General features: G+C 41.7%; 1 protein-coding gene and 1 long non-coding RNA gene across 6 annotated transcripts in view; one reads left to right on the top strand and one right to left on the bottom strand.

Annotated features, from left to right (window-relative positions):
• Nucleotides 1-26,168, bottom strand: part of LOC130210484 (roundabout homolog 2-like) — a 57,013-nt gene that overhangs the window by 22,712 nt on the left and 8,133 nt on the right. For 4 of the 5 annotated variants that reach the window (XM_056440837.1, XM_056440840.1, XM_056440839.1 and 1 more), the window contains exons 2-6: nucleotides 20,277-20,603; nucleotides 5,515-5,672; nucleotides 3,484-3,604; nucleotides 3,269-3,407; nucleotides 662-789 (exon numbers count right to left, since the gene is read on the bottom strand). In XM_056440837.1, the coding sequence (XP_056296812.1) occupies nucleotides 662-789; nucleotides 3,269-3,407; nucleotides 3,484-3,604; nucleotides 5,515-5,672; nucleotides 20,277-20,603 (873 nt within the window). Of the gene's footprint in view, nucleotides 1-661; nucleotides 790-3,268; nucleotides 3,408-3,483; nucleotides 3,605-5,514; nucleotides 5,673-20,066; nucleotides 20,243-20,276; nucleotides 20,604-26,168 lie in introns of those variants that run through there. The other variant, XM_056440841.1, reaches the window with a different exon arrangement.
• On the top strand, nucleotides 8,577-9,924 carry LOC130210492 (uncharacterized). The gene is made up of 2 exons (XR_008834817.1): nucleotides 8,577-8,681; nucleotides 9,245-9,924. It is a non-coding gene; the product is annotated as an uncharacterized LOC130210492 (long non-coding RNA).

Below are 26,168 nucleotides of genomic sequence, written 5' to 3'. Positions count from 1 at the left end.
CAAAAACCAAATGTATTTATAATTTTGTTGTGAAAAATGTGATGAAATATGAACTTACGGAAATGTCCGACTGGAATGAGAGGGTTTGAAACAGGATGGAGAGAGATGGAAAATGTATGAGATATCTGAAATGCTGAGCTATACAAAACAAAACCGGTGATAGCAAGGAAAAGAGAGAGAGAAAAAAAGGAGAAGCAGCAGCAGAATGAATTTCATTTGCACCGATACAAGCATTTGTGGATAAAGTCGTCTGAGACTATTTAAAACAAGACACACGCAGAGAAAGAAAAAGGGCAGAGAGAAAGCGAAGAGGCGAGAGGATGAAAGCGACAGGAAGAGAGAGGGAGGGAGTCATGTCTTATTAATACTGGGACTGCTCTCCAGGAGTGAGTTAAAGCACACATCGACCCAACATCTGTCAAATGGCGTAATCCATACGGTTTAGCAGAAGCTCCTGGCAGCACCGCTGGACAGGGACTCGCAAAGATTCACTGATCCAAAAACCCAGAGCATTGGTCATGAAATGGGAACCGGCATTGGCATAATTCTGTTGCCATGTGCCTTTATGCATGAACTTGATCTTTTTGTACACATGCCAATGTGTGTGTGTGTGTGTGTGTGTGTGTGTGTGCATATGCAATATGTAGGACGTGTTTCTTACCGTGGACCTGCAGCATGGCAGAGGCCTCCGTCTTGCCCACACTGTTCTCCGATGTGCAGGTATACGTCCCTTCATCTTCCTCTTTCACACGGAACAAATGGAGGCTGTTGCCGTTGCGGATTTCAAACCTGGGAAAGACAAAATGAGAGATAATAAAAGATCTAACAGAGGAGACTAGCAAAAACAATTTGGCCGTACTAATCTTTACAAAGCGAAGAAAATCTGCCAGGTGAACAATCTAATGTTATTTCTTTCCTTGTCAATCAACATATATACAGATTTATTTTCCTATCAATTGTCATTATCTTGAAAGGACTGGAACAATGTGCCTGATCTACCTTCGATATTGTCACTGGTTCCTGGAACATCCTTAAAACCACTGAAAATCAATTAGAAACACGTACGATCATCTTATCTTTTTATTTGAAGATTTTTTTTATTAGATTTTTGAAAAACAGCAGTTTATCTAAGTATATCCAATATGAAGTTAATATGGATTTCGCAGAAAATTAATTTAATATACCAAATATAACCAAAGTACAGAAGGCTAATTCAGCTGGATTTGTTGATGCAAGAGATACGATTACTCAAAGCCAGTGTAATTAATTTCATCGACTCATAAACCATTGTAGTAAACTCACAAATTAACACTGGAGTTTTTTTTATAGTTTAACAAACAAGATATGGCTCGCAGTTTCCCCTTGTTTCCAGTCTCTATGCTAAGCTAAGCTAACAGACTGTAGCTCCATATTAACCCTTCAGACATGAGTGGTACCAATCTTCTAAAAATAAATAAAAATAAAGATATTGCTTAGTTCTTTGAAATAATCTACTTAATGTTACCTTCTTTAAAATCAATTATCATTTAATTTTGTATTTATGGCATTAAGTCTCATATCCAATATATTCAACAACTGTTGTAAAGCTGCGCTGAAGGGAGAAAATGCATGAATTAATCAAATAAATAAACAAAGTATAGAACACATATGTTCTGCCCCACATTGTCATGTGTTGCATTTGAGACGTTGAGTGGTCTAGAAGGCAATTGCCTTTTTTGGTTCTTAGATTTATCCCTCCTCTCTCGTAGTTAGTTTTTTTTCACTTTCAACTGAAAGCACATACGCAGCTACGTTTCCTTTTTACCTTGATAGCCTCTGAAGTTCAAAGTCTGTGAGTATCGTATGCAACTTGTAAATATCTGCTATGTGTCATTACTGTTATAATATAATACTGTGTGCAGTGGATGCTAAATTTAGCCCTAGCTAATGCGATTAGCTAGATGCTATAATAATAACATTGTCATGTGTCGATTAGCTTGGACTCTTAAGTAGTCAGGTTGTTTATGCATATGTCTGTGGACAGTTTGTGAAGTTATGGTAGTAAGCAAATAGTAAAAAAAACCAATCAAAAAAATGCCTCAAAAAGACTAAAAAGCTAAAGTAACTGCAGACCACAGAGACACACAATACATAAACACTAAGTCATTATCACACAAAAGTAAAAAGAAAAAAACAACAGGACAAAACTAATGAAGAGTTCTTCAATACTCTCTCCTGTTCCCAATCAAAACCAATCGTTCCAAACCCAAACCACACAGCTCACAAGCCATAAAGCAAGAGCTAAAAAGGCTACTTATTTTTACTAAGTTTCTCTTAGCAGGCAGTAGCATTACAGCAAAAAAAGAAATGAAGATGATAAAGATAAGAGTTTTTAGTTCTTTAGTTTTGATCTTTGATATTGTAAAACTGTGACATATAATAGCATACATAACACAATACAAACTGTAACAAGCATAAATAACAAACAACATTATGATAACAACAAGGCCATCATGATATTAATCCTATCCATCCACATGAATGAATACTAAGGCCAAAGTCATCCCTACTGATGACATGACAATCATGAATAGCATGTAGATAATATTAATCTAACGCGACTAATTATTAGCATAAATAGCACAGTATTATATTATATATAACAGTACACACAGCAGAGCAGATATTTAAAGTTGCATACATGATTAGACTTTTTGAAACTCTGAACTACAAGCAGTAAAGGTGAAAATAAGCTGCAGTATGTGCTCAGTTGGAAGTTGAAGGAAAAAAACACGGTGAGAGGAGAGGGATAAATCTAAGAAAAAAAAGGCGCAATTTGCCTAGACCACTCAACGTCTCAAATGCAACACATGACAATGTGGGGCAGAACAACATACATGTATAATATATAACCTCAGCTCAAAATATTGTTGGCTGCACTGTAGGCCTATAAGTAATTAGCTTTATCTCAGTGTTTTATAGGAGTAAGTTTAGAATGGAGAAGTCCAATATTGCACACAAAAAGAAGAAGAAAAAGAGTCATTATCGAATAGATTACATTATATTGAGTTTAGACGGAAAAAAAGGATTAATCTTGTCCCAGAAGAATTATGCAAACTTTCTAATCTTCTTTGGAATGACGAACAATTACTCCACATATTTCTGGGTCACGTGTTAATAATGCACTTTCCGCTGGTATAGCTGTATTTCATATTCAGCCTCATAAGAGCCTCATATGTGCATTACCCGTCTGACTCTATTGGTCTGTGGTCATGTCCGTCACCCTCACCTCCCGCGGGGGAGCTCCCCTTCCTCTCGCCGCCATCGGACAGTGGGGGCGGGGTCTCCATGGACTTCACACAGGAAGTCAACGGTGTCTTCCTCCATGACCACCTGGTTCACCGGCCTCCGCACCAACACAGGGCGCTCTGCAGGAGAAGAGAAGACATCAAGCATGTCCATCGTATGTTCCGTGAGGACCCAATGCTGCTGCTTTTTACTCACCGTATACCACCAACTCAGCAGGATCGCTGTCCCTCTCTCCAACCATATTAGTGCCCACACACACATACATGCCGGCGTCGCTCTTCCTGGTTTGAGAGATCGTCAGTTTACCCCCACGGACCTGAAAAACAGGAGTGACAGTTCAAGAGATTCATCTTCCTGGTGTCCCGAGAGAAGACAACAGACAGAGACTGTCCATGGCGATCATCACAGCCTTCAATGCACAGATAATCCACATGTGGATCTCCATCTATGCACTAACAACTACCTCAAATGTATACCTAGTTTAAGCTATACTTCTACAATACACAGTGAAATATTGTACTTTTGGCTCTACTATATTTATTTAAAAACTATAGTTACTTGTATTTTACATACAATCTTATGAGGAAAATGCTACTTACACTTTAATTCATCACTCATGATAACCCAATAATAGTTTAATACTGTAACACTGGAACCCATTTTCTTTTGCATTCTTTAAGTGCCTTTTGATCGTAATACATAACTACGTTCACTTAAGTAACACTTTCAATGTAAAACATTTTCTTCTATTAGTATTTTTCAGTGCAGTATTGTTAGTTTACTTAATCGATAGGTTGAATACGTCCTCCATCATTCCTCTATTACTGATAGAAGCATTGTCTTTCACAAACTTCAGCTTTTGATTTCCTATAATTCAAGAAAAAAAGCCTTGCAGAAGCCCCCAGAGATGGAGACGGCTGCTGGTTTTACACATGAGAGGAGAGAACAAAAGTTACTGCACAATCCAAGATATTTCATACAAAGCAAAGGGGTCTGAATTGAATTATGAGACTATTGAAACCATTGTTACCGTTTTTACTTTCTCTGCTTCTCCCCTGCAATGCTCAATAAATGGGGAGCTTAGAAGGAAGCTGTGAAGAATTGATGGATTTTTTTGATAACAGTTTTTGTAAATTTGTATTCGTCTACACGCCTGATTTTCCCCTTTACATCTGTAATGGTGACATTTTTTATTTTTTATCAATAAATGTGTCAGAAAATGTCCTTTATGTAAATAATTTTGCTCTTTTATTCAGGACAAATGTAACTTTGAAAATCTGGCAAGTATTTGGTGGTATTATATGTTTGAAATGCTTAAAACAGTGTCAACTAGAATGGGCACTCGGTAGAGCGCATACCTTCGCATATCACAAGATTGGGCATTGATTTATGAACATTTTGGCATTAGTTGCATTCCAATTGGATAAAAATTGACCGTGCTATGGTAAAAAGAAGAGTTTGACCTTTTCATGACCTTGACCCGATCGATCCCAAAATCTAAGCAAATGGTCCCCGGATAATAACCAATCATCCCACCAAATTTCATGCGATTCGGTTTAATACTTTTTTAGTTATGCGAGTAACACGCACACAAATAAATAAATAAATAAATACACGGCGATCAAAACATAACCGTCCGCATTTTCAATGCGAAGGTAATAACAAAAAAAGTAAAGAAAAGTATTTTAATTTATATCAGGTTTCTCTTCATAAACAACATTTGACATTACAAGAATGACATTGAACCTATTTTACATCTTCTCAAGCTGTTGTGTTTGCCTGGAGCTTCCAGTGCCCATGTCCAGGCGATTTAGAAATGTGTCTGCAGTCCCTGTTTTGAAACAGGAACTGCTTCTCCCTGAAGCTGTTCCTGTCCAGCTGAAGACAGAATCCAGACAGAATCCAGCCTAGCACTCCTCACACATCCAGGGAGGGCTTTTATGGCGGAGAATACACCGATTCTGTCCCAGACTGGCCTTCTGTTTGTAGCTGGGGCCAGACAAGTGGCCTTGAGTGGGGCCAGCCAGTGGCAGAACTCTCAGAAACAATACTAATACTATTATTTACAACCCCAAAGTATCATTTACTATGAATTCATAGACATATGCTCGAGTGAGCATTTTTAGAAAGTTTGATTGAAACGTGGCTGATGCTCGATTGGACATGGAGACATTAAGAGGTTAAATGGCTGGCTCAGTCCTTGGTCAGTGGGCATGTTGAACTCACAGAGATGCGGTCATCCTTGGTGCTGACTCGGGCATTGTTGCGTTTCCAGGACACGGTGGGCTCAGGGTGACCACGCGGAGGCACACACTCCATCACCGCTGGCTCACCGGCAGCCACCACCACGTCGCTCGGGGCCTGCCGGAAATCATCTCTCAGGACTGAGAAGGAAACACAAAGAAATGTAATTAGCTTCAGAAGCCCCGTCTGTCTGATGTACTCTAAACAGAGCCAGCGAATCAGACGCACAGTTCGGTGAGCCGCAGCACAGACACAGGACCAATATCAACGAAAGAAAGAAACACATTAGTCTTGGATATTTTTCCAAATTGTTTTCTTGAGTGAACCATCTTCTTTCAGAGGATTGGCTGAAAACCAGCTTATCGAGAGACGGTCAATTATTGTGTCTGCAGACACAGTAATCATCAAATCCTGGCAACGTCCTTGTTAGACTGCGCTCTGTTCTCATGTTCTCCCAGGCCTGTGTCCTACTCTGCTGCGGTCTCTCCTGTCAGAGAAGATGAATAATGCACATCTCAGTCCAACATGCAGTAAACGAATAACAGCACATCCATAATTTAGCCCATGTGTGAGGGAGAAGAAATGGCCACTGCATTAATGAAGGGATTGTGTCTCTGATTCTAAATGCCGTCTTACAAATCTGAAACACTCTGAACGGAATATCTATCCTCATGTCACCCTGAATTTTGTACTCTCGCAACCCAGAGGATGGCGACAGGATGGGAATTAATTTGACACGACGGCCTTTGATATCTTCTAATCTTCGACTGTGATTGACAATTAAAAGACTCAGTGTGAACTGGATCCTTCTCATGAGACCTCCTGTACAATGGAAACTCATCCTTGAATGCTGACACACACACAGCTTTTTTTTTTCTTTTCCAAGAGTATCATTTCTGCAAAATCAATCAATATAATTTCCTATTACACATTCATGAATATTTTAGTGATCTTTCACAGATACAAAGCTTTCCTGTCAATCTACAATCCATGGAAACTGATTGAATATCAACACACTGTCAACTAGAACGGGCACTCAGAGCGCATTCCTTCACATATCACAAGATTGGGCATTGAATTGTGAACATGTTGGCATTAGTTGCATGCCAATTGGATAAAAATTGACCGTGCTATGGTAAAAAGAAGTTTGACCTTTCCATGACCTTGACCCGATTGATCCCAAAATCTAATCAAATGGTCCCCGGATAATAACCAATCATCCCACCAAATTTCATGCGATTCAAGAAGATGTTGACCTTTTCATGACCTTGACCGTGACCTTTGACCCAATCGATCCCAAAATCTAATCAAATGGTCCCCGGATAATAACCAATGATCCCACCAAATTTCATGCGATTCAAGAAGATGTTGACCTTTTCATGACCTTGACCGTGACCTTTGACCCAATCGATCCCAAAATCTAATCAAATGGTCCCCGGATAATAACCAATCATCCCACCAAATTTCATGCGATTCGGTTTAAAACTTTTTTGTTATGCGAGTAACACGCATACAAATAAATGGCGATCAAAACATAACCTTCCGCATTTTCGATGCGAAGGTAATAAATAAATAAATACATGGCGATCAAAACATAACCTTCCGCATTTTCAATGCAAAGGTAACAATTGAGCAATCTCTAAACCCCACCCCCAAAAGCAATCATCCAATCCCAGCTCACCAGCAGCAACACAGCTCAGCAGGTCTGTCAATTCAGAAGTTTGAAGGGCAGTAAAAAGAGTAAGGAGTGGATTATACTGCGAGTTAAGCTGCAAGCTACAATATCCAATTTAAAGTAAAAATAAAAATAGCTGTCATGCACTGTTGTTGGTTTGAGGAACTTTACTGGAGGTTATGCTGAGGTTTTGCCAAACTCATCAATTATTCTTGAACCAAAAATCCTTTTCTCTTGTGTGGCAATGCAAACACTAACACACACACTTGACTATTGTTTTGCTGGTTCAATAAAAAATGTCTACTGACAGCTGGAGCTAGAAGACACGTTGCTACGATGTGATGATAGCTTCATCACGGGCATTTACAGTATCCGTTAATAAATGAACCGTCTTGGAAACAAGTTAAAAAACTGTTTAAAGGTCCATTTGTATGCAGCACATTTGAGCCCATGCCAGTCTTACCTGCTAGTGAACATGACAACTTTGTTGTCGGTAAGCCACTAAGATGCGAGTAAAGTGAAGCGGCTGAGTTTTCTCTCAGGTGTGAAGTATAGACATCGGCGAATCTATACAATATACGCCCTTTTCTTCATCATACTCGTTGATATGAATTAATCACACATACCTTCTTACAGTGAACTAAACATTATTGAAATATATGTGGAAGGTCACTTTCTTAATGCCATGACATTTAGGATAAGGAAAAGTGACAGAACTTCTAACCTCCTTTATTAAATATTTGTACTAATTACCTTCGCATTGAAAATGCGGAAGGTTATGTTTTGATCGCTGTGTATTTATTTATTTGTATGCGTGTTATTCGCATAACAAAAAAAGTTTTAAACCGAATCGCATGAAATTTGGTGGGATGATTGGTTATTATCCGGGGAGCATTTGATTAGATTTTGGGATCGATCGGGTCAAAGGTCAAGGTCATGAAAAGGTCAACATCTTCTTGAATCGCATGAAATTTGGTGGGATGATTGGTTATTATCCGGGGAGCATTTGATTTTGGGATCAATAGGGTCAAAGGTCAAGGTCGTGGATAGGTCCAAATCTTCTTTTTACCATAGCACGGTCAATTTTTATCCAATTGGCATGCAACTAATGCCAAAATGTGCATAATTCAATGCCCAATCTTGTGATATGCGAAGGTATGCGCTGTACAGAGTGCCCGTTGTAGTTATTATTAGTCATAGGCTGTGTCTACTACCGCGCACTTGAGCACTTCGAGCACTGACTTTCAGTGTTCGAAGTGCGCCACTGAAAAAACCAGCAGAATTCAGTGCACTGAAAGTACCCGGATGGTGCACTGCAAACGGGCAAAAAATGTAGTGTAAAACGATGGACACTACGGCTGCCATCTTGGCGACGTACCGGAAGAGGAGGAGCCCTTTCGCCAGCTTTTCATTTTATTTCTAAAACAATGGCGGACAGCACAAGCGGTAGACCACGAAGCTACGGACCGTAAATGTAAGTATCAGCGGTAATTAGTACACATTGTACTGGTATTACAATGTACTACTAACATGCCATTCTCAGATTAGTGATCATACCTAGGTAGCATTAGATGCCATTGGATCTGCATGGCAGTTATGATAAGCTAGCTGGGTAATCCACCACCCGGCCAGTCCGACGAAGGTGCACTTTTATCGGACACTTTTCGCGCGGGGCAGGTCGGCTCCAGGCGCTTGCTCCAGCGGCAAGTCCGACGACAGATAGCTATGTCAGTCATCGGACAGTGTTAAACAACGGCTGTTCTGTTAACCAATCGAAATAGCAATTTTAATAATGGATTAACAATGGATATGCTCAGTTTAATAACGGGTTAACATGACACCGCGAACGTTTGCACACACGCTGCCCGATAATTAATACCGTTACGATAGCTATCTAAGCTTGTCCTTCTAGAAATAATTGTAGCTTTCAATCATCGTTGTGTGTTGTTTTTAATGTCGTGTATGTATTAATTTAAATGTAATCGTGGTCTGGGACAGAGCACTGAATGGCTATCCTATTTCTGTTTCCTGCCCCAGAGACGTTTCCTGGAGGTGCTGGTGCTGGTCCTCTGCTGCCCTCCCGACATCTGCATCTGGCTCCAATGACCTCTGGCACCTCACATCCACCTCCAGGGCCTTTAAGAAGATGGACCGCCATCGCGTCTTCAGTATCCCGAAGGACCTCTCCACAACACAACACCCCTCGCCTTTGACAGGCAGCAGTTGTAGCTTGCTTGGAGGTGGACAGGCTGCCTGAAGGGGGTCATGAGGCAGATGGGTTGGGACAGGCAGGGGGAGCCACCATCCCCAAGGATACAGTATCCTGGTGGAGGGGATGACTGCTCATAGAAGATGGGGCTGTTATTCAGGACCCTGGCATCATGCACTGAGCCCGGGGCCTGTCGAAGGCCCTGGCCACCACCCGATAGGAGGTGGCGCTGGCAAGCCAAAAAATAAAAACTAGACAGGAGATCTCGGGGCCCCAACCGTGGTCACAGTCAGTGCCCAGCACAGCCATGAGGGCGTTGAATGACTCGGTGAGCCTGAAGTCCACCCTCATGTCACTGTGGCCATCACAATACAACGCCAGCAGTGGCATTGCAACATTGATACGGCAGCGCCGCTGGGACTGGGTGGCTGCTGTACAGTGTGTGGGGAGGGGAAGGGAAGATTATATTAATATGCAAGTCATTTTATCAATAAAATGTTGTCATTGAGGTTGTGTAGTCTTTTATTGCGTTTTCTGATTTATATTAGAATTGATGCATGTTTGTAACAATAATTAATATGCCTGTGTTCAATTGCTAATTGATTCCTGTATCAGGGTGAACTTCACTACAACAGAGATGTGTGTCAAAGTAGGCCCATTACTGTGTGAATTCAAGCAGATGATGCCTATCATTTCAGTGGATAATTCTTAAAACTAATTGGAATCTAGGGACAAACATGTACAGATTTATCATGTTTTATTTCCATATGGTGTGTTTGTGGATTGCAAAGAAGAAGGCTACTTCTGACAAATAATTGAGAATTTAGCATACCTAGCGAGGAGAATTTAATTGCAACTACTACATGAAGCTATGCTGTGAAGGTAAGGCAAAATCACAATTAAATTTACATATACCATCTCGACTTCAGCCAGAAGGCGGAGGCTCCTGCCGCGATTGTGGAGGTATCGCAGTTTCCACATGGGGTGGAGAAGGGTAAACAAGGGACAACAAGAGGGCAAGAAGTGCATTCATTTTGTCAGTTTAAGGGTTAGGGTATCGCAAGCAGATTTGCGTACGTCACTCCCGGCTTAATTTCGCGGGTGCCGTGAACAGATTTGCGTCCGTCACTTCCGCCAAGTGGTTAACGGTTAAGTGTTCCATTTGAGACAGCACTTCATCAGCGACGCAGTGCACTGCATTGCAGTGTACTTCGTTAAGTGCGCGGTAGTAGACACAGCCATAGTCACAGTGACAATGGAGGAGGACCCTCACTGAAAGGGTTGCTTGTAGATATATGCAACAGAGAAGTATCTTTAAGACCCCCACAAACCAGGAAAATGAAGGCGTCTTTGCGGGAGTTATAAGTGGACTAGAACCAGCGAGACACTCGCTCCCCTCCGAAAGGTCTCTTCACCAAATAACCCGTCCCTGTTCACTTGGCGAATTGAAAGCATTGCTTTATTTTTAGACCTCCATTTTGTAAGCGACCCGTTTCACTGCCATGGAGACTGAAGTGAAAACGTTCTGGGCAGAGAGTTAATCTCTGGGCCCTAGGTCTCGTACGTGGCTCAAAATCAATCAAATGTCCTATTATCCCACTTAAATTAACGAGATGATTGACATCAGGATATCTCGGTTTCTCAGAGGCTGATCCGCCCTCAAACTCTCTCGTTAATTTGAACCAGACGTCAGTGTACAGGATGATTGCGCGTGCCCGTCCGACTTCAAAAGGGTGAAGCGACGATCACCGAAACCATGATTTTATAACGGCACAAAGTCAAATGAACTGAAAGGAAGAGCCTCTTTTATTTTTACGAGCAGCAGACAATCATGAACGCATATGAGGAATTCCAGACCATAATCATGAACATCTAACATTGCTGTCATTAAATTCATTCACTCCCTTTGCGCTGTAGAGGGGGCGTGGCTCATCTCCATGGAAACGGTTATACACCATGGAATAAATAATCAATGCTTTATACTTGATGTGGAACTCCCACAAATGTCAGAACATCAAACGCCCTTGTGTTTGGGTTCATAGAAATATCATATATATAGTTATACACAACACTCAGCTCGGTAACTTTCACCGGCGACTACGTCTGAATAACTCAATGAACATCCTCATTATTCTCATCCATTGTCGTCTGTGCATTAATGAATCTACTTCAACGTGGTTGATTTGAACACAGCACAAGTGTTGGGGAAAATAATCAGCAAATTTAAAGAGTTTCATCGCCCCAATCAATCCGATTATATTTCTTTAAATGTGCCTGCTGGCAGTCGTTTTAATGGCTCAACTCTCCCAGAACAAGTAGATAACATAAATGTGTATATACTAGGGCTGTCAGCGTTAACGCGTTAATCTATGCGATTAATTTGGCCGCGTTAACGCACTAAAATATTTTAACGCAATTAACGCAACTTTGTTTACTTCCGGTGTTCGTTGAAGTTTTTACACTCAAACCGAGTGTCAAACCGCGGCAGTACGGTTTAACACTGTTAACCGTTTTTAAAACAATTATTTCTCCGCGAAAATAAGGAGCATGAATCAGTTTAAACTCGTGGATGAATCAGTCGGGTTTCCTCCTGCTCCTCCTTCCTCCCGTCTCCCCCTCTGATACACAGAGGAACGAAGGGGCGACGTGTCGGGGGACGCGGCGCGGAAAGAACTCGTCACACGAAACCTTCAACGTGATTGGTCAATCCGTTTGTCTGTCAACATTTTGGGAAAAGAACAACCAATGAACACTCAGTAAATCACAAAGGACCTCCCACCTCACAGGTAAGGCTCATTAGCAGCCTGTCAGTCAGAGAGCAGAGAACACGGCAGGAGGACAATGAGCCTCATTGAATAGAGAGCTGAGATTGTTCTGGAATGTTTGATGTAGAACACGTGGGGATGTGTCATATGCAAACGCCTTTAAAAGGTGAATTAATTTTTTTTTGTAAAATGGAGAAAATGCCCCCAGCCTCCAGAGGGTGAACGTGACATATTTGAATGTCAGTCAGTCACCAAGGCCACTGGTTCTGCTGCTGTTCAGTGTTAAAGATGACAGGACTAATGGGGTCTCAATATACTTTTTTTAAATTACTAATCTGATGTTTCACTGAAGAAACAATTTATCATCCACAATATTAAATACCTCGCTGGCACTTTATAGGTAGGAGCCTCTTTGAAACACAGCTCTGTGTGAAGTTTGGTCTTTAAAAAGAAGGAACTTTTAACTGCGATTAATCGAGATTAATTAATCGCAATTTCAAAATGTGCGATTAATTAGTTAATTTTTTTTAATCGATTGACAGCCCTAGTATATACATGTACTGCATGTGGAGATGACCATATTGAATAGGAGTTTGAATATGTGTGTGAATCTGTGTATGGGCCAGGGAACGTAACGAACACATCAAGAAGTTTGTTAAGCGCTAAATAAACTTTATGAACAGCTCGACATACAGCGGCTTTCCTGATATTCTGTATCGCCGACACTGTACCACAATGTAAAACACTGTACCACAATGCACAACACTGTACAACAATGTACCACAATGCACAACAATGTAAAACACTGTACAACAATGTAAAACAATGTAAAACACTGTACAACAATGTACCACAATGTAAAACACTGTAAAACACTGTACCACAATGCACAACAATGTAAAACACTGTACAACAATGTAAAACACTACCACAATTTACCACACTGTACAACAACGTAAAACACTGTACTGACAAGCTGTCTCACTGTACACCACATGCACAACACTGTAGACATGCCACGTTCCAGCCTGTACAAGGCCTACAACAACATCCGTCCCCCAAAACCCAACATCACAGTACTCAATGTACAACAGAGCCAACACTGTACAACAATGTACCACAAAGTACAACAATGTACAACACATCCTCGAAATCTACCTTAGCCAGGTACAAGAAATAGGGCCCTGAACTGCACACACACACACACCTGCAGGTGAAACCCAGACTCTGCACAGACTTGAAGCAGCACGTGAGGCTGGGTTTGAAACAGGCTCCCGGACCACCACCAGGGTTCCCCCCCTGGGCTGGCTCTCCCCTCTGCTGTTCTCCTCTGTACACCAACAGCTGCAATATATTCCACACATTACTAAGCTCCTAAAGTTGAAATATATGACCAGAACAACCTGGAGCTCAACGCCTGAAGACAGTGGAGATGGTTGTGGATTTCAGGAGGAATGCACCTCTTCCTGAGGCAGCTGAGGAAGATGATGATACAGTTCTCCAGAAACACATCGTTGAGACCATCATCTGCTCCTCCATCACTGTCCAAATTCCTCATTTGTTTGTGAAAACATTCTTTGGCAATAAACCTGTTTCTGATTCTGATTCTGATTCCTTCAGTCCGTCCACGCGGGCTCAGACAGGGAGCGTGCTGACTGCCGGTCAGCGGCGGTTTGACCCTGCCTCTACAGAGACAACATCTTCATTTTCCCTCTGTGAGCTTAAATAATGGCAAATAAATGACTTTCAGCGGCTTCATCAGTATTTCTGTTTGAGCTATGAGAGAGTGCCCATTCATTTTCATCACTAATATTTCAGGGATATACAGATTAGGTGATTTAATCTCCACGAGAATATCCATCACTTGATTTCTAAGTGACATTTATCCATCCGTCTATCTGTAGTGTTGAGCAGAGAGGAGCTCCGCGACCGCAGAAAGGCCACCTGTTGGTGTTTTTGGAAGGATTAACAGAGGGAGGACGACAGATTAATCACAAGACAATTCTATGTATGGTATTCACACTTTTGTATGACATGCGCCCCGGGCTGTTAAATGCATGTTGTATATTTGTTAATTGCATGTGACGTCATCAAAAATCAAGCAGCCAGAGGGCAAATTACTGAACAGTTCAAAGATCATCTATATACCCACCAGGAAAGAAACATGATGGGTGAGTGTGACATAAAAAATACGTCTTTTGTGCTAAACACAAAGTGACAGTTAGTGTGGGAAGCAGGCAGAGCAGACAGCGTGGGCCGGACAGCCTCGGTTTTCACAGCCGACAGGGAGGAGGGTGGACAACAGAGGTTAAAGGACAGCAGAAGTGCACTTTATTGAGAGCCTGAGACGACCCGCCGCACGGCCCCCATTGTCCTTTTATGTCTGAGTATAGTAAACCCGTTAGGGAGGTGGTCTAATCCCATTGATAATGCCCCGTTACAGTGAATGGATGCTTTGCCTACAGAGAAGAGAGATTGCTTTAATCCATCCATTGTCTGATTGTGTTGATGGAGGATGAGAAGACTCATGGGCAAATCGTCTTTATGAAAAACCCGTGGCATGAATTCATCCACTTTGACAACAATGTGATGATGTTTCAATTACAAACAAACATTGCACACAGGCAACCCATTTGGCATCATTAGCGAGGTTCGGCAGTGCACATATAAATGATATATCTGACCAGTTTCAGTCAAATTTCAACTGACAATTTTGTTGCCTCTAAATACAGATGCATTCTAAATGACACACATCAACAGTATTCTTCCGGGATCACATGTATCCGATATCCAGTGAAAAAGCCAAGAAACAAGCTGCAACCAGAACGTTGATTCCTTCATAATCTCTCATCAGGAGTAAGAGGAACATCTGGCTCTAAAGCCTTTTAAACAAGTTATATATTCTTTATTTGTCCTACTTTATTCTAATCCTGCCGTACCATGTGGCCGTCTCTTCGCTGAGGATGGAAGACATTTACATTCATGATTTTATAATACACACCACTACTTTTTCTATTCCCTTCCTGTGTTGTTTTAACCCTTGTGTTGCCTTCGGGTCAATTTGACCCGATTCAATGTTTCACCCTCCTGTCGCCTTCGGGTCAATATGACCCGATTCAATGTTTAACCCTCCTGTTACCTTTATATTTACTAACATATTTTACCCTTGAGGTCAATATGACCCCAGCTATTAAAATCTCCAGAAAATTATTAGAATTAATATTACATTACATTACATGTCATTTAGCCGACGCTTTTATCCAAAGCGACTTACAATAAGTGCATTTCAACCTAGAGTACAAACTAAGAACAACAAGAATATAGGAAGTAACATTTCCTCAACATAGTCGAACTACAAAAGTATCATAAGTAAATGCTATTTAAGTGCCACTGAAGTGCAAATCTGTGTTTTAATCCAGATAGTCGGAAAAGGTGTGTTTTCAAGTTTAAGTGTGAGGTACTTTATGTTTGTTTGTTGACTCCCGAAAGAACACCGACATTAAATCGGGTCAAAATGACCCGAAGGCAACACAAGGGTTAAATGCCAACAAAAACACAGACGAGACGGGTTTCCGTCCACTCCCACTGGCTCATTCTGGCTTCTTCAACAGCCAGGCGAGTCAGCCGATCACTGGCAGCTTAAAAAGGGAAGAGAAGCGACAGAATAAGGATTGCTGCTGGCATTTCGGACTAGAAGGAACTCTGGAAGGGTGCAACAGCAGCAATACAACAACATAACGTGTGGACCTCGGGGTGCGCAAAATGCATTGGAGCATAAAGAAAATGACCTCAGCCGTAAAGCAAATAGGGACCGAGTGTTCAAAACAGGGAAATATATCCAAGTTCTTGAATCCTAGTATATGTTTGTACATAAACCTCCATGACTCAGCGGTGAAGTCAGCGTTTTACAAATCCAAATCGACACATTTCCAGCCCACGATTTCTTCGGGTTTTTCCTTTGACTGAAGTGATGTCTCAGAGAGTTAGCCGTATGCTAACAGGTGTCTTTTTAGAGAAACCGAAGTGAGAACACAACCCGTCACACGTCTGTCTGTTGAGGGATAGGAGGACAACCGGAACAAGCAGACGAAAAATCTTTTAAGTGAAAATGTTCTGCATTTCAGAGAGACACTTCACTGTGTTGGGCTGCACCAACAATAAAGCTATCAGCTGTGTTACAGATGACCATCTCAACTTAAGATGTTTTTGGTCACATATGGCTTTGATTTTTGGACTGGGAGTTGGACAAAACAACACAATTAACTAGAATGGGCACTCGGTAGAGCGCATACCTTCGCATATCACAAGATTGGGCATTGTATTATGAACATTTTGGCATTAGTTGCATGCCAATTGGATACAAATTGACCGTGCTATGGTAAAAAGAAGATTTTGACCTTTCCATGACCTTGACCCGATCGATCCCAAAATCTAATCAGATGGTCCCGGGATAATAACCAATCATCCCACCAAATTTCATGCGATTCGGTTTAAAACTTTTTGTGTTATGCGAGGAACACGCATACAAATAAATAAATACACGGCGATCAAAACATAACCTTCCACATTTTCAATGCGAAGGTAATAAGGACACTTGGATAAACAAGCAAAAATAAAATGTGTAGCATTCACAACAATATGGTGAAAAGTGATTGTTCCTCTCAGCAATGGGACGGTTTCCATCAGCGACCACAAGAGGACAAATCCAAAAGAACTTACTTGGCTCGTTGACAGTCAGTTGTGTTCCACCTTCTTCCCCAAAACACGCCCAAGCTTCATGCTCCTCCTGTGGAAGTGCTGATAAGCCTAATTTCCTTTTAGATTGTTCAGTGCCTCTTCACTGTCTCCAGCATGAGTCAATATGATCCCATTAATCCACTTAAGGTGTGACAGTGCATTATTATTCAAAAAGCTCTGGAGCATACCAATGGAGCTGCGACTTGCGCTTCAAACACACACGGATGTCGTTCGGACATGCTCAAGTGCGTCTCTTCTCCGTGTGTATAGATCGGGGGGGCGGGGGGGAGCAGCATCCCGTTCAGCAAACCTCACGCTTAAGAAACACGTCGAAGAAATCAAGGAATCGATGTCACCACCGTGACCGTGTAAACAAAGCTCTGCATCGGTGAAACAGATCGGTGGATTCGTCGACACAAACGGACGGGACGATGACGAGACGAGTCATTTTTTCTCTGCTCGGACACTTTGCTGAAATGTACACCCAAAACCTGTAATGATGAATACAGAAAGCTGATTGGCAAGATGTGGATCAACCAATCAGCTTGATTGGCATGCAGCTCAGCACTATTAATAGTTGAGATTTGGGAGATGGTTGCACTGGCTCATCCGCATACCATTTGCAATCTGCGATTACCCATAACACCCTTCTCTGCGCAGCTTCACTAAGTCTCGCAGATGGCAGTTCAGTAAAGTTGTTATCCTGTGGCTCAGACATACACGGCGAGAGCGGCTGAAGTGGAAATCTGGAAGTGCACTTGCAGAGAAAAGTCGTCATGCAGAACAATTCATCATGCACAATTCACTGACAATTAATCTGTACCTACTGCGGTTAAAACCAGGTAAGTGTAGAAGCACGACCGGTCGAACAGATGCATCAGTATCAATTACTGCTTCGTGGGAGTTTTAAGCTCCTCCTTCGCCCACCTGTTGTCCCTCAGACTGCTGCCTCGCAGACACCCACCAACACACACACACTCTGCAGACCACCAGCTTAAAAAAAACGTCCTTTTTAACACTGTTCAACGCCCCCCTCCTCCAACCTAATTAGGTCACTATTTACCCCACAGTCAGCACAACCTCACGCAGTGGGGAGGGGGGAGTCTGAGACCACCACCATGCTGTCGTGGCATATGCCCTGTCCGGCTGGAGGCAACGAGATTAGAAGGAAAAACAGGCACTTATTAATACGGTTAGTCGCTCAGTGCCTGAAGGTGAATCATCCCTCGACCATTACGACTGAACTGTAATCTCACGTTGCACACGACACTACATCTCACCACCAGCGATGTCAACGAGGCAGTATGACAGGACACGCATCGTATCTTCTCCCAGTTTGGACGTTTGCATTAGTTGGTTCCCAATATACAGTCGAACTGAATGCCAATTTTTTGATGCGAGCTACAGACGAGGTCAGCTCGCCATGAGCACGGGCTCACCCTCGCCAGTCAGGAAGCCGAAGGAAGATAAAGACTGCGCTCAAATTGCCGTTTTGTGTTTTTTTTAACGAGGACAGTTCGACCTCGCTAATCTGTTATGCATCTTCCCATTATTAACCTAGAGAGTAATTCATTTCCTCATGCCAAAGAGAAGCTGCCGTTCAGTCTTGGGCCGAACCACACTGGCACAATCGGGAGAGAAGAAACGTGTCCTTGACGAGAAGGGGAAACAATAGAGATGGCGGTGTGGGAGTATTTCACTTCAGTGCACTTACACCACAAGAGGAGAAAGCTCACACTCTCCTGCTGCACTCAGCTGCAAACGACAATCAAAGTAACACAGTCACACACGTATGCTCACGCACGCACACGCGCGATAATCTGCCGCCACAGAGAAGAGCAACAGTTGTGCTACATTTTTCTATACGACTATCAGTTTGGAGACACGATCAAGCAGAAATGCCACGATGTCACTGGTTCCAGTTGCTAGAATATGCTGAGGTGCTGTGGTTATTTGACATGTGACAGTTGACTGTATATCCTTGAGTTTTGGACTATTGATCAGACATATTATACGACATTGGAAGACGTCCCTTTGGATTTTTATTGATGTTTTTGGACATTTTATCGACAAAGTGGCAGAGAGCTTCTCCGTGAAAGGTGGATATGAACTGAAGCATACGTGCAGCATTACTTGGACGTGGATGAAATCCCGGCAGGTAGATGCTAATTATTGGAAAATTCAAAACGTTCGCAAATCTGGGTGTTATCCTCCTACGTTTGTCCATAATAAAGTGTTAAACACCTCCACTGTAAAGATTTTGGGGACTCAGACTCGAGTAAGAACTACAGTGATCAAGACCAGAAGCACAAGCCTCGTTTTGCCACAGGAAGCAGCAGTGAGCTGCGTAGCGGATGGCTCAAAGATTAGCGTTTTAAGTGTTTTTTTTGGTTGAATTGAAGTGATTTGAATGTTTTAGGAAGCTTGTGCTCCTAAAACATCCAATTGATGATCTTGATCTTGCCACTGTCTGCGTTTCCCAAATCTTTGCAACTATGTATTTGCTCGATTTAAAATCTGCATCCCACACATTAATTGAAATAATATTATTGATTGAATGATTATTATCGGTCGCAGAAACACTTGATTTTTACTATAGTCAGTATCGGCAGCCAGAATAAAATGTGAGAATACACAACTATCACAAGAAAAGACTTCTTATGAGCAATTGTATTATAATTATATTATAATTAGACAAAATGTCAAGAACTAAACATGTCGTAGTACGAGAGACGCACAGATATTGTACCAGTATTAATATCGGATATCGATCCGATACAGACTCAAATAGCTGGATTGGGGATCTGTACGGTTCACTTATTTAAATAAATAACAATTCAGTACATGTATATTTATGCATTTCTTTCTTACATTTTGTTTTACAAAGTTAGGAAAGCAATGTTTAAGTCATGCCTGATATGATCTTATTCATAAAAGAATGATCCCAGTGAGGCATACAGCTTATTAATTTCATCACTAGTAGCGATCGGATCGGTTCGACACCCAAAGCGATATATATTGAATCAGTGCATCTCTATATAGTATAGTTGTCATATCCTTGTTAACTATGTAGTCACATATTTCAATGTATGACAAAATACATAGTAGTCACACTAATCTAAAATTAGGAACAAGTCCGCAGACTTACTTATTCTTAAATGTATCTCTACCAACACCCACAGCCTGGTTGTTTCAGATCATCCTTCTTAAGCACGACCAAGTCTCCAGTGGACCCCCATAAAGCCGCCAGACGGTGGTGAAAAGATCTGGGACACAACTGTGAAGCATCAGGAAACTGTACACACACGCACACACACACACGCTGATACGGACTATGGTCAATACTGCAGAGCCTTACTGGCAACATCCAGTGAAGCGTTACGACTAATGGCCTCTCCCAGGTAGTTGCGGGCCACACAGGTGTAGACGCCCTCGTCTGGTTTGCTGCGGCGGCCGTGCACGATGCGGAGGAAGAAGAGCGAGCCGCTGGGCAGCAGCATGCGGTGAGACCGGGGGTCATCTTTGTCCGTCTCCACTCGCTCGCCGTCCTTATACCACTCGATGCTGGGAGGGGGTCTGCCCTCGGCCTTGCAGTTGAGGGTGGCAGGCTCCCCCTTGGAGACGATCAAATCCGAGGGGTCCTCCGCAATCCGAGGTGCGCCGTCTTCAAACCGTGCCCTGGACCCTGTGGAGTGGAGAGGAGGGCAGACGTTAACTAGACATCTGACCACCGACAAGTCAAGAAAACATTATGACTTTGTGAACGTGTCTTCCATGAAGGGGTTGCTGGACAAAGACACCGGCTGTGTGCTGGATAAACGTGTGTGTGGCGAAGCATCTAATCAGGAGTAATCTCTCTTTGAAGGTCAGCTCGGCACTAAGCGCAAGACATCACATTGTGGGTAAAGAATGTGAAACCTGTGCCTGTCAGAACACTTCATTTGATGTGCATTTGTCCTTGCTATATTCTGCATCGAGCAAAACACAAACTCCATATTGAGAGTGTTTTCCCACAAGACACTGCCTGAACAGAGGATTCAATCAGCCATGTGATATGGTAATGCGTAATCTCCGTGTCAATCAGGATTGTTGCAGAGGCGGTGACTATCGTTGTTGAAAAGCCGTCAATAAGACGGTTCTGTTCGACGCATTTTGAGGAGAAAGACATTGGGAGTATGAGTCAGAGATATAGATAACGCTCATATTCTTCTCTCGGGGCATCCATTACCATCTTCCCTTAGCTGTGAGAGAAAAGCACACTGCTTCACATCCTGAGGTGAGCTTTTAGACCAAGACCAGAACATCTTTAACAGTGTCTTGCAATTGGGAGACATTAATAATAAAAATGCCACTGCTTTTAAGAACAGATGGTCGCTCCCTCGCTCTGAAAAAAAATAAAACGAAATGGTCACTGTGCCAGTGATTATTGTTCTGCTTCGTCTGAGGCTTTATTTTCAGCACATAATCTCGACTGCATGAAATCCCTCATCGTCGTTGGAGGGGAGCGGGAAGGAGTAACCCAGTGACATACATGTTGTTGCCCATGCCTCAGTTACATTATACTTCAATCAGAGGCATCAGGATAAACCCTCAGCTGGAAGCAGATTTATGTCTTTTCATGAACTGATTTGATCCACGCGGGGCCGGGCCTCGACATCATGGCACAAATACTGAAATAAACATCTAAAGAGCGATACAAGCGCTCTCAGCTAAAGAGCCCGGGGTCACAAACCAGGACAGCTCTAAACATTAATGCCGGATTTGGATGAATACTAATCGAGCCCTTAAAATGTGCCATGGCACCTCCAGTCCCGACAAAAACACACACTGTGTTCACAAAAAGAGAATAAGTGTAAATCCTTTCATGCTTGGCCCGTAATGCTAATCCTTTACGATATTACAATGTGCTTGACGTTAGATTAGATTCTCTCACATCTGTGTGGTATCTATGAAGAGTACATATTGACACATCCGAGTGTGTTTGTCTCCAGACAGTTTGTTCTGACTTTGAAGAAACCTGTCCACAGACGGGTGAACCGTGGGTTTAAAGCACGCACAATGAGGCACTGGCAGTTTCCAATCCCAGCTCATGTGACACCGTTACGTCACTCTGAACACGTCCTCCTCGTCCTTGATCACAAAAACAAATACTGCGAGTGATTGGACTTCTTAAGAGATTACTTACAGCAGTTTAACGCTGCATTTTCATGAAGTTTGTATCTAAATGCCGGCCTTTAAGTCAATATCTGAGGAGATGATGTTGATCAACAAACACTGGGTTTCACATTTCCCATAATGCAACTAAATGCCCTCTTTTGTTATCCCCTCCCTGCCTGTTAAACACCCTTGACTTTCAAATTCCACATACTATTTTTAGCACAGGATTTCTGTTGTAAATCTGTTTGGTTATGAAGCTAAATGACGACAATCTGCATTTTGGACGATGACAATACAATAACCTTGTAAGCCAAGGTGACGAAGACATCATGAGGGTTATTTCCTCAGACTTGGCAAAGCTCTTCAAAGCCACACACGATGTTGTAAAGCTGTTGTCTGGCTGACGAGCACTACTCACAGGGAGTAAACTGATAATCATGTCTTAAGTCAATGGAAGGCCCCTTTAAGGAGTTGTCAGCCAACGCATTATCGTAATTACAGTCGTCAATATATACGTCCAGCAGTTATGGAGCAGGATTATCAAGAAAATGCTTCATTCAGTTACTGCCGATGCAAAAAGAGTCTTTACATAAAGTAATCACAAGGAAATGCAATGCGTTTGTCAGTGAGCTTGACAATGACCGCCATCGCTCAATAAAGAAAAGGGCAATTTTCGTTAGTTGACATATGACAGCAAATCAGTTTGCAATATGTCTGGGAGTAATGAAAGGAAAAGGAGTAATGAAAGGAAAAGGAGAGTAATGAAAGGAAAAGGAGCAGCCACAGTGAGCGGTTAGATGAAGCGGGCGACAGGCTGCACACCTGCTAGTCACCAAATACCTTCATTTAGTCTGTTCTCAGATTCATGTCGTTGTCAGCATAACATTAGAATATGAATAGAATTATGGAAAAAGAACAATTATTGACTAAAGGCTTTAATAAAATGAAAAAACAAAACATGTCAGAGGTGGACCATGAAAACCAAGACAATAAGCTGAAAGACACTAACACTGTGCACAGTGGAGTGAGGGGGTGGGCAGAGTCCAACAGACACTCCCCTTCCACATGTCACATCCATTGTTCACATGAGAAAAACATCAGTGCAGCTTTAATGTCATGCGAGAGGAACACACACTCATTCCTCCGACGCATTTTAAAGTTTCACTATAGCTCTTAATAAATGTGATTATATTAATTACTTTGGCTATTTTTGTGTGTGTGAGTGTTGATTGATCTCAATGAGTTTTCCTGCATTCATTCTTTGAATTATGCAACTCTTTGTATGAAGAAGTTCTATCTTTACTCGTCACTGTATAATCTTATAAAACACTCAAATGCATTTAAACTGTAATCTTTAATGGTGTTTGGCTCTTAGTCTCAACGATTCATCTGATGAGGATCTCGATATAATTGTTCTTCCCACCCAATAAAACCATAAATCAGACATTAAGAACATCATTAACTATTAACAATGGGTAATTTTCCTCCTTTTATTATACGCATTCAGCGGCTGTCGTCGAGTCTGTTCCGTCTCCAGCTTAATGAGCTCCAGCTGTCCTGGTGCTCGGCTGTCAGCACATACTGGGAATTTCTGCTCGCTTTCAGTGGCTTTGAATGACAGGAATGTCACCCTGACCAATACGTGTGTGTTCAGTGTGTGTTTGAATGAGACGCCTTCAAAAAATGTCAAAAGGAATTTTAAGGCCCCCAACTTTGCACTCCAGTCTAGTACGTCAATCAGAAATAGATTTTTATACAAAATTAAGAGTTAAAGCTATAATACAAAAGTATCCCTGCTTTGCCATGTATTACATATTGGATAATATATGGTATTATCCAAAGAAAAAGATTAGCAATCAGCTTTCAGTGGCCAAAGCCACAACCTGCTCCTGTGACAAGTGTGCAATTAGTGAAAAGTCTCAGTCACCTTGAATGCGCCAGCCGCACATTTACTTTTTAAGAAAGAATATTTTCACAGTAATGGTCACCGACAGGAAGATTGTCATGAATCGGTTGAAAGCACCTTTAAGCAAGAAAGAAACGGCTTTTTGTTTGTTTTTTGCACAGAAAGATGAACACCAAGTGCGATAATGGGCACCTCTGTGAAGGTATGTTTGAGTCGGATCATAAACACGGCCCATTAGAGCTGGCACTGCGTCCTCAGAGATATCCCTGCATCGATGGTAATTTAGAGTGCCATTTGATTTGTGTGAAAAATATGAAGCATTCTGGTGTGAAATGACTTTCATGTTTACAAGAGATGAACTCGTAGAAGTAGGAGCTACTGATGCTGTAGACATTCAGAGCAAATTACAGAAACACAGGAACTAAATGTTTCCCAATCCTAAAATTCATAGCTGTGATCGATATGTTGCAGCGAGGGAGAATATTTTCAATTTAATAAACACTTTTATATTCAACTTTATAAAAGTATTATTTTGTCTGACTTCATTTTATGTGTTGCTCGGCAGCAAATATAACACTAAAGCAGCACAATACAATGAACAAATACAGCTTGTGTATTCGAAAACTTGTCAATTTAACAGCTATTAATAATAATTTTTTAAAATCCCATTGAATGTTACATTACAAAACAAATCAGTGTTCAAGCCCCGGTAGGTTCGAAACACACATCATCTTTGTGCCAAAGCCCCGCCAATCAATAAAAGCCTTTTAACCACATCTTAATAACTTATATAATCTCACTGAGCAAGTAAAGAGAATCCATAAAAGCATTCAACCTTCAGCTGTAGTCAAAGAAAAGTTTGAGTAAATGAGTGCTAAGCAAGGTCATCGCTCTCTTGTACAGGCTCAAGTCTGTGGGCAGGTCACGACGAGAGGCAGAGATGATTCTCGTGGAGAAATACAGATTCAACAGTTCTATGCATTTTTACTCTTGATATTTGTTGACAGGAGTTATTTTGGAATCTTGTGATTCTTAGTTTTTATAAATCCCCATAGTCCTTAGTTTAGAAGACTATAGATGCGATAAGGTCTCCGCTACATTGTGTAATATGCGACTGATTTGAGGACCATACTGTATGATGTAAAGCTACTTTCTATAATGCTGGTAAATGCACTGTGTTTGTTCACAACAGAAGGAGCTCTGCATCTCATTTGTTTTTTAGAATTGAAGCGCTCATTGGCTTTAAAATCGGCATAATTACCTTTGCATTGAAAATGCGGAAGGTTATGTTTTGATCGCCGTGTATTTATTTATTTGTATGCGTGTTCCTCGCATAACAAAAAAAGTTTTAAACCGAATCGCATGAAATTTGATGGGATGATTGGTTATTATCCGGGGACCATTTGATTAGATTTTGGGATCAATCGGGTCAAAGGTCAAGGTCATGATCTTCTTTTTACCATAGCACGGTCAATTTGTATCCAATTGGCATGCAACTAATGCCAAAATGTTCATAATTCAATGCCCAATCTTGTGATATGCGAAGGTATGCGCTCTACAGAGTGCCCGTTGTAGTTGATTTGATGTTTTTTGTATGCGACTTGAAGTAAGGTTTGAAACAGCACTGACAAATCATCAGCTGTGAGCCAACATCCGCCTTTGAAAAGGAGCAACATGATAATAATCTGGAGTCATCTTTACCTGCTTAATGCTCCTCTGTCATTATCAGCTAATTTTTCTGTCTGCTATTTGGTGTTAAACAATTAATGTACAGTGGAGTTTTAGAGCTTTTGGTTGTTGCTGAAAACACTATCAGAGAGGTGCGACTGACACAATGAAGCCCCATAAAGCCGAGGGGAGCAAGATATTTGGTTGATAATTCTCTGTGTGTTCATCACTGCATGCAACCTGTTTCACGAAGGTTTTTAATACATTGCTAGAATAGAAATATTGCCTCCAGCTTCTTGGATCCAACCCAGGAAGTGTTGCTGGGGTTCGATGGTGGGCAGAGCCTAGAGCTTATATACACTGTGCTTTATACAACCTAACTCATTGTTATCTAAACACGTGTCAGGGTGATTAGATGTAGCGTGGTTGTTTGTGATCTGAGAGATTTGTTTCACTTAGAAATTCAGAAAAAGAAAAGTGATGCCCATTAGTGAAGAACACATCTCTGATTGACAAGCT

This window comes from Pseudoliparis swirei, chromosome 20, assembly GCF_029220125.1.
Source record: "Pseudoliparis swirei isolate HS2019 ecotype Mariana Trench chromosome 20, NWPU_hadal_v1, whole genome shotgun sequence".
Lineage (NCBI taxonomy): Eukaryota > Metazoa > Chordata > Actinopteri > Perciformes > Liparidae > Pseudoliparis > Pseudoliparis swirei.
Note: the sequence above shows the minus strand (reverse complement) of the source record. Positions and strands in the feature narration are given on the sequence as shown.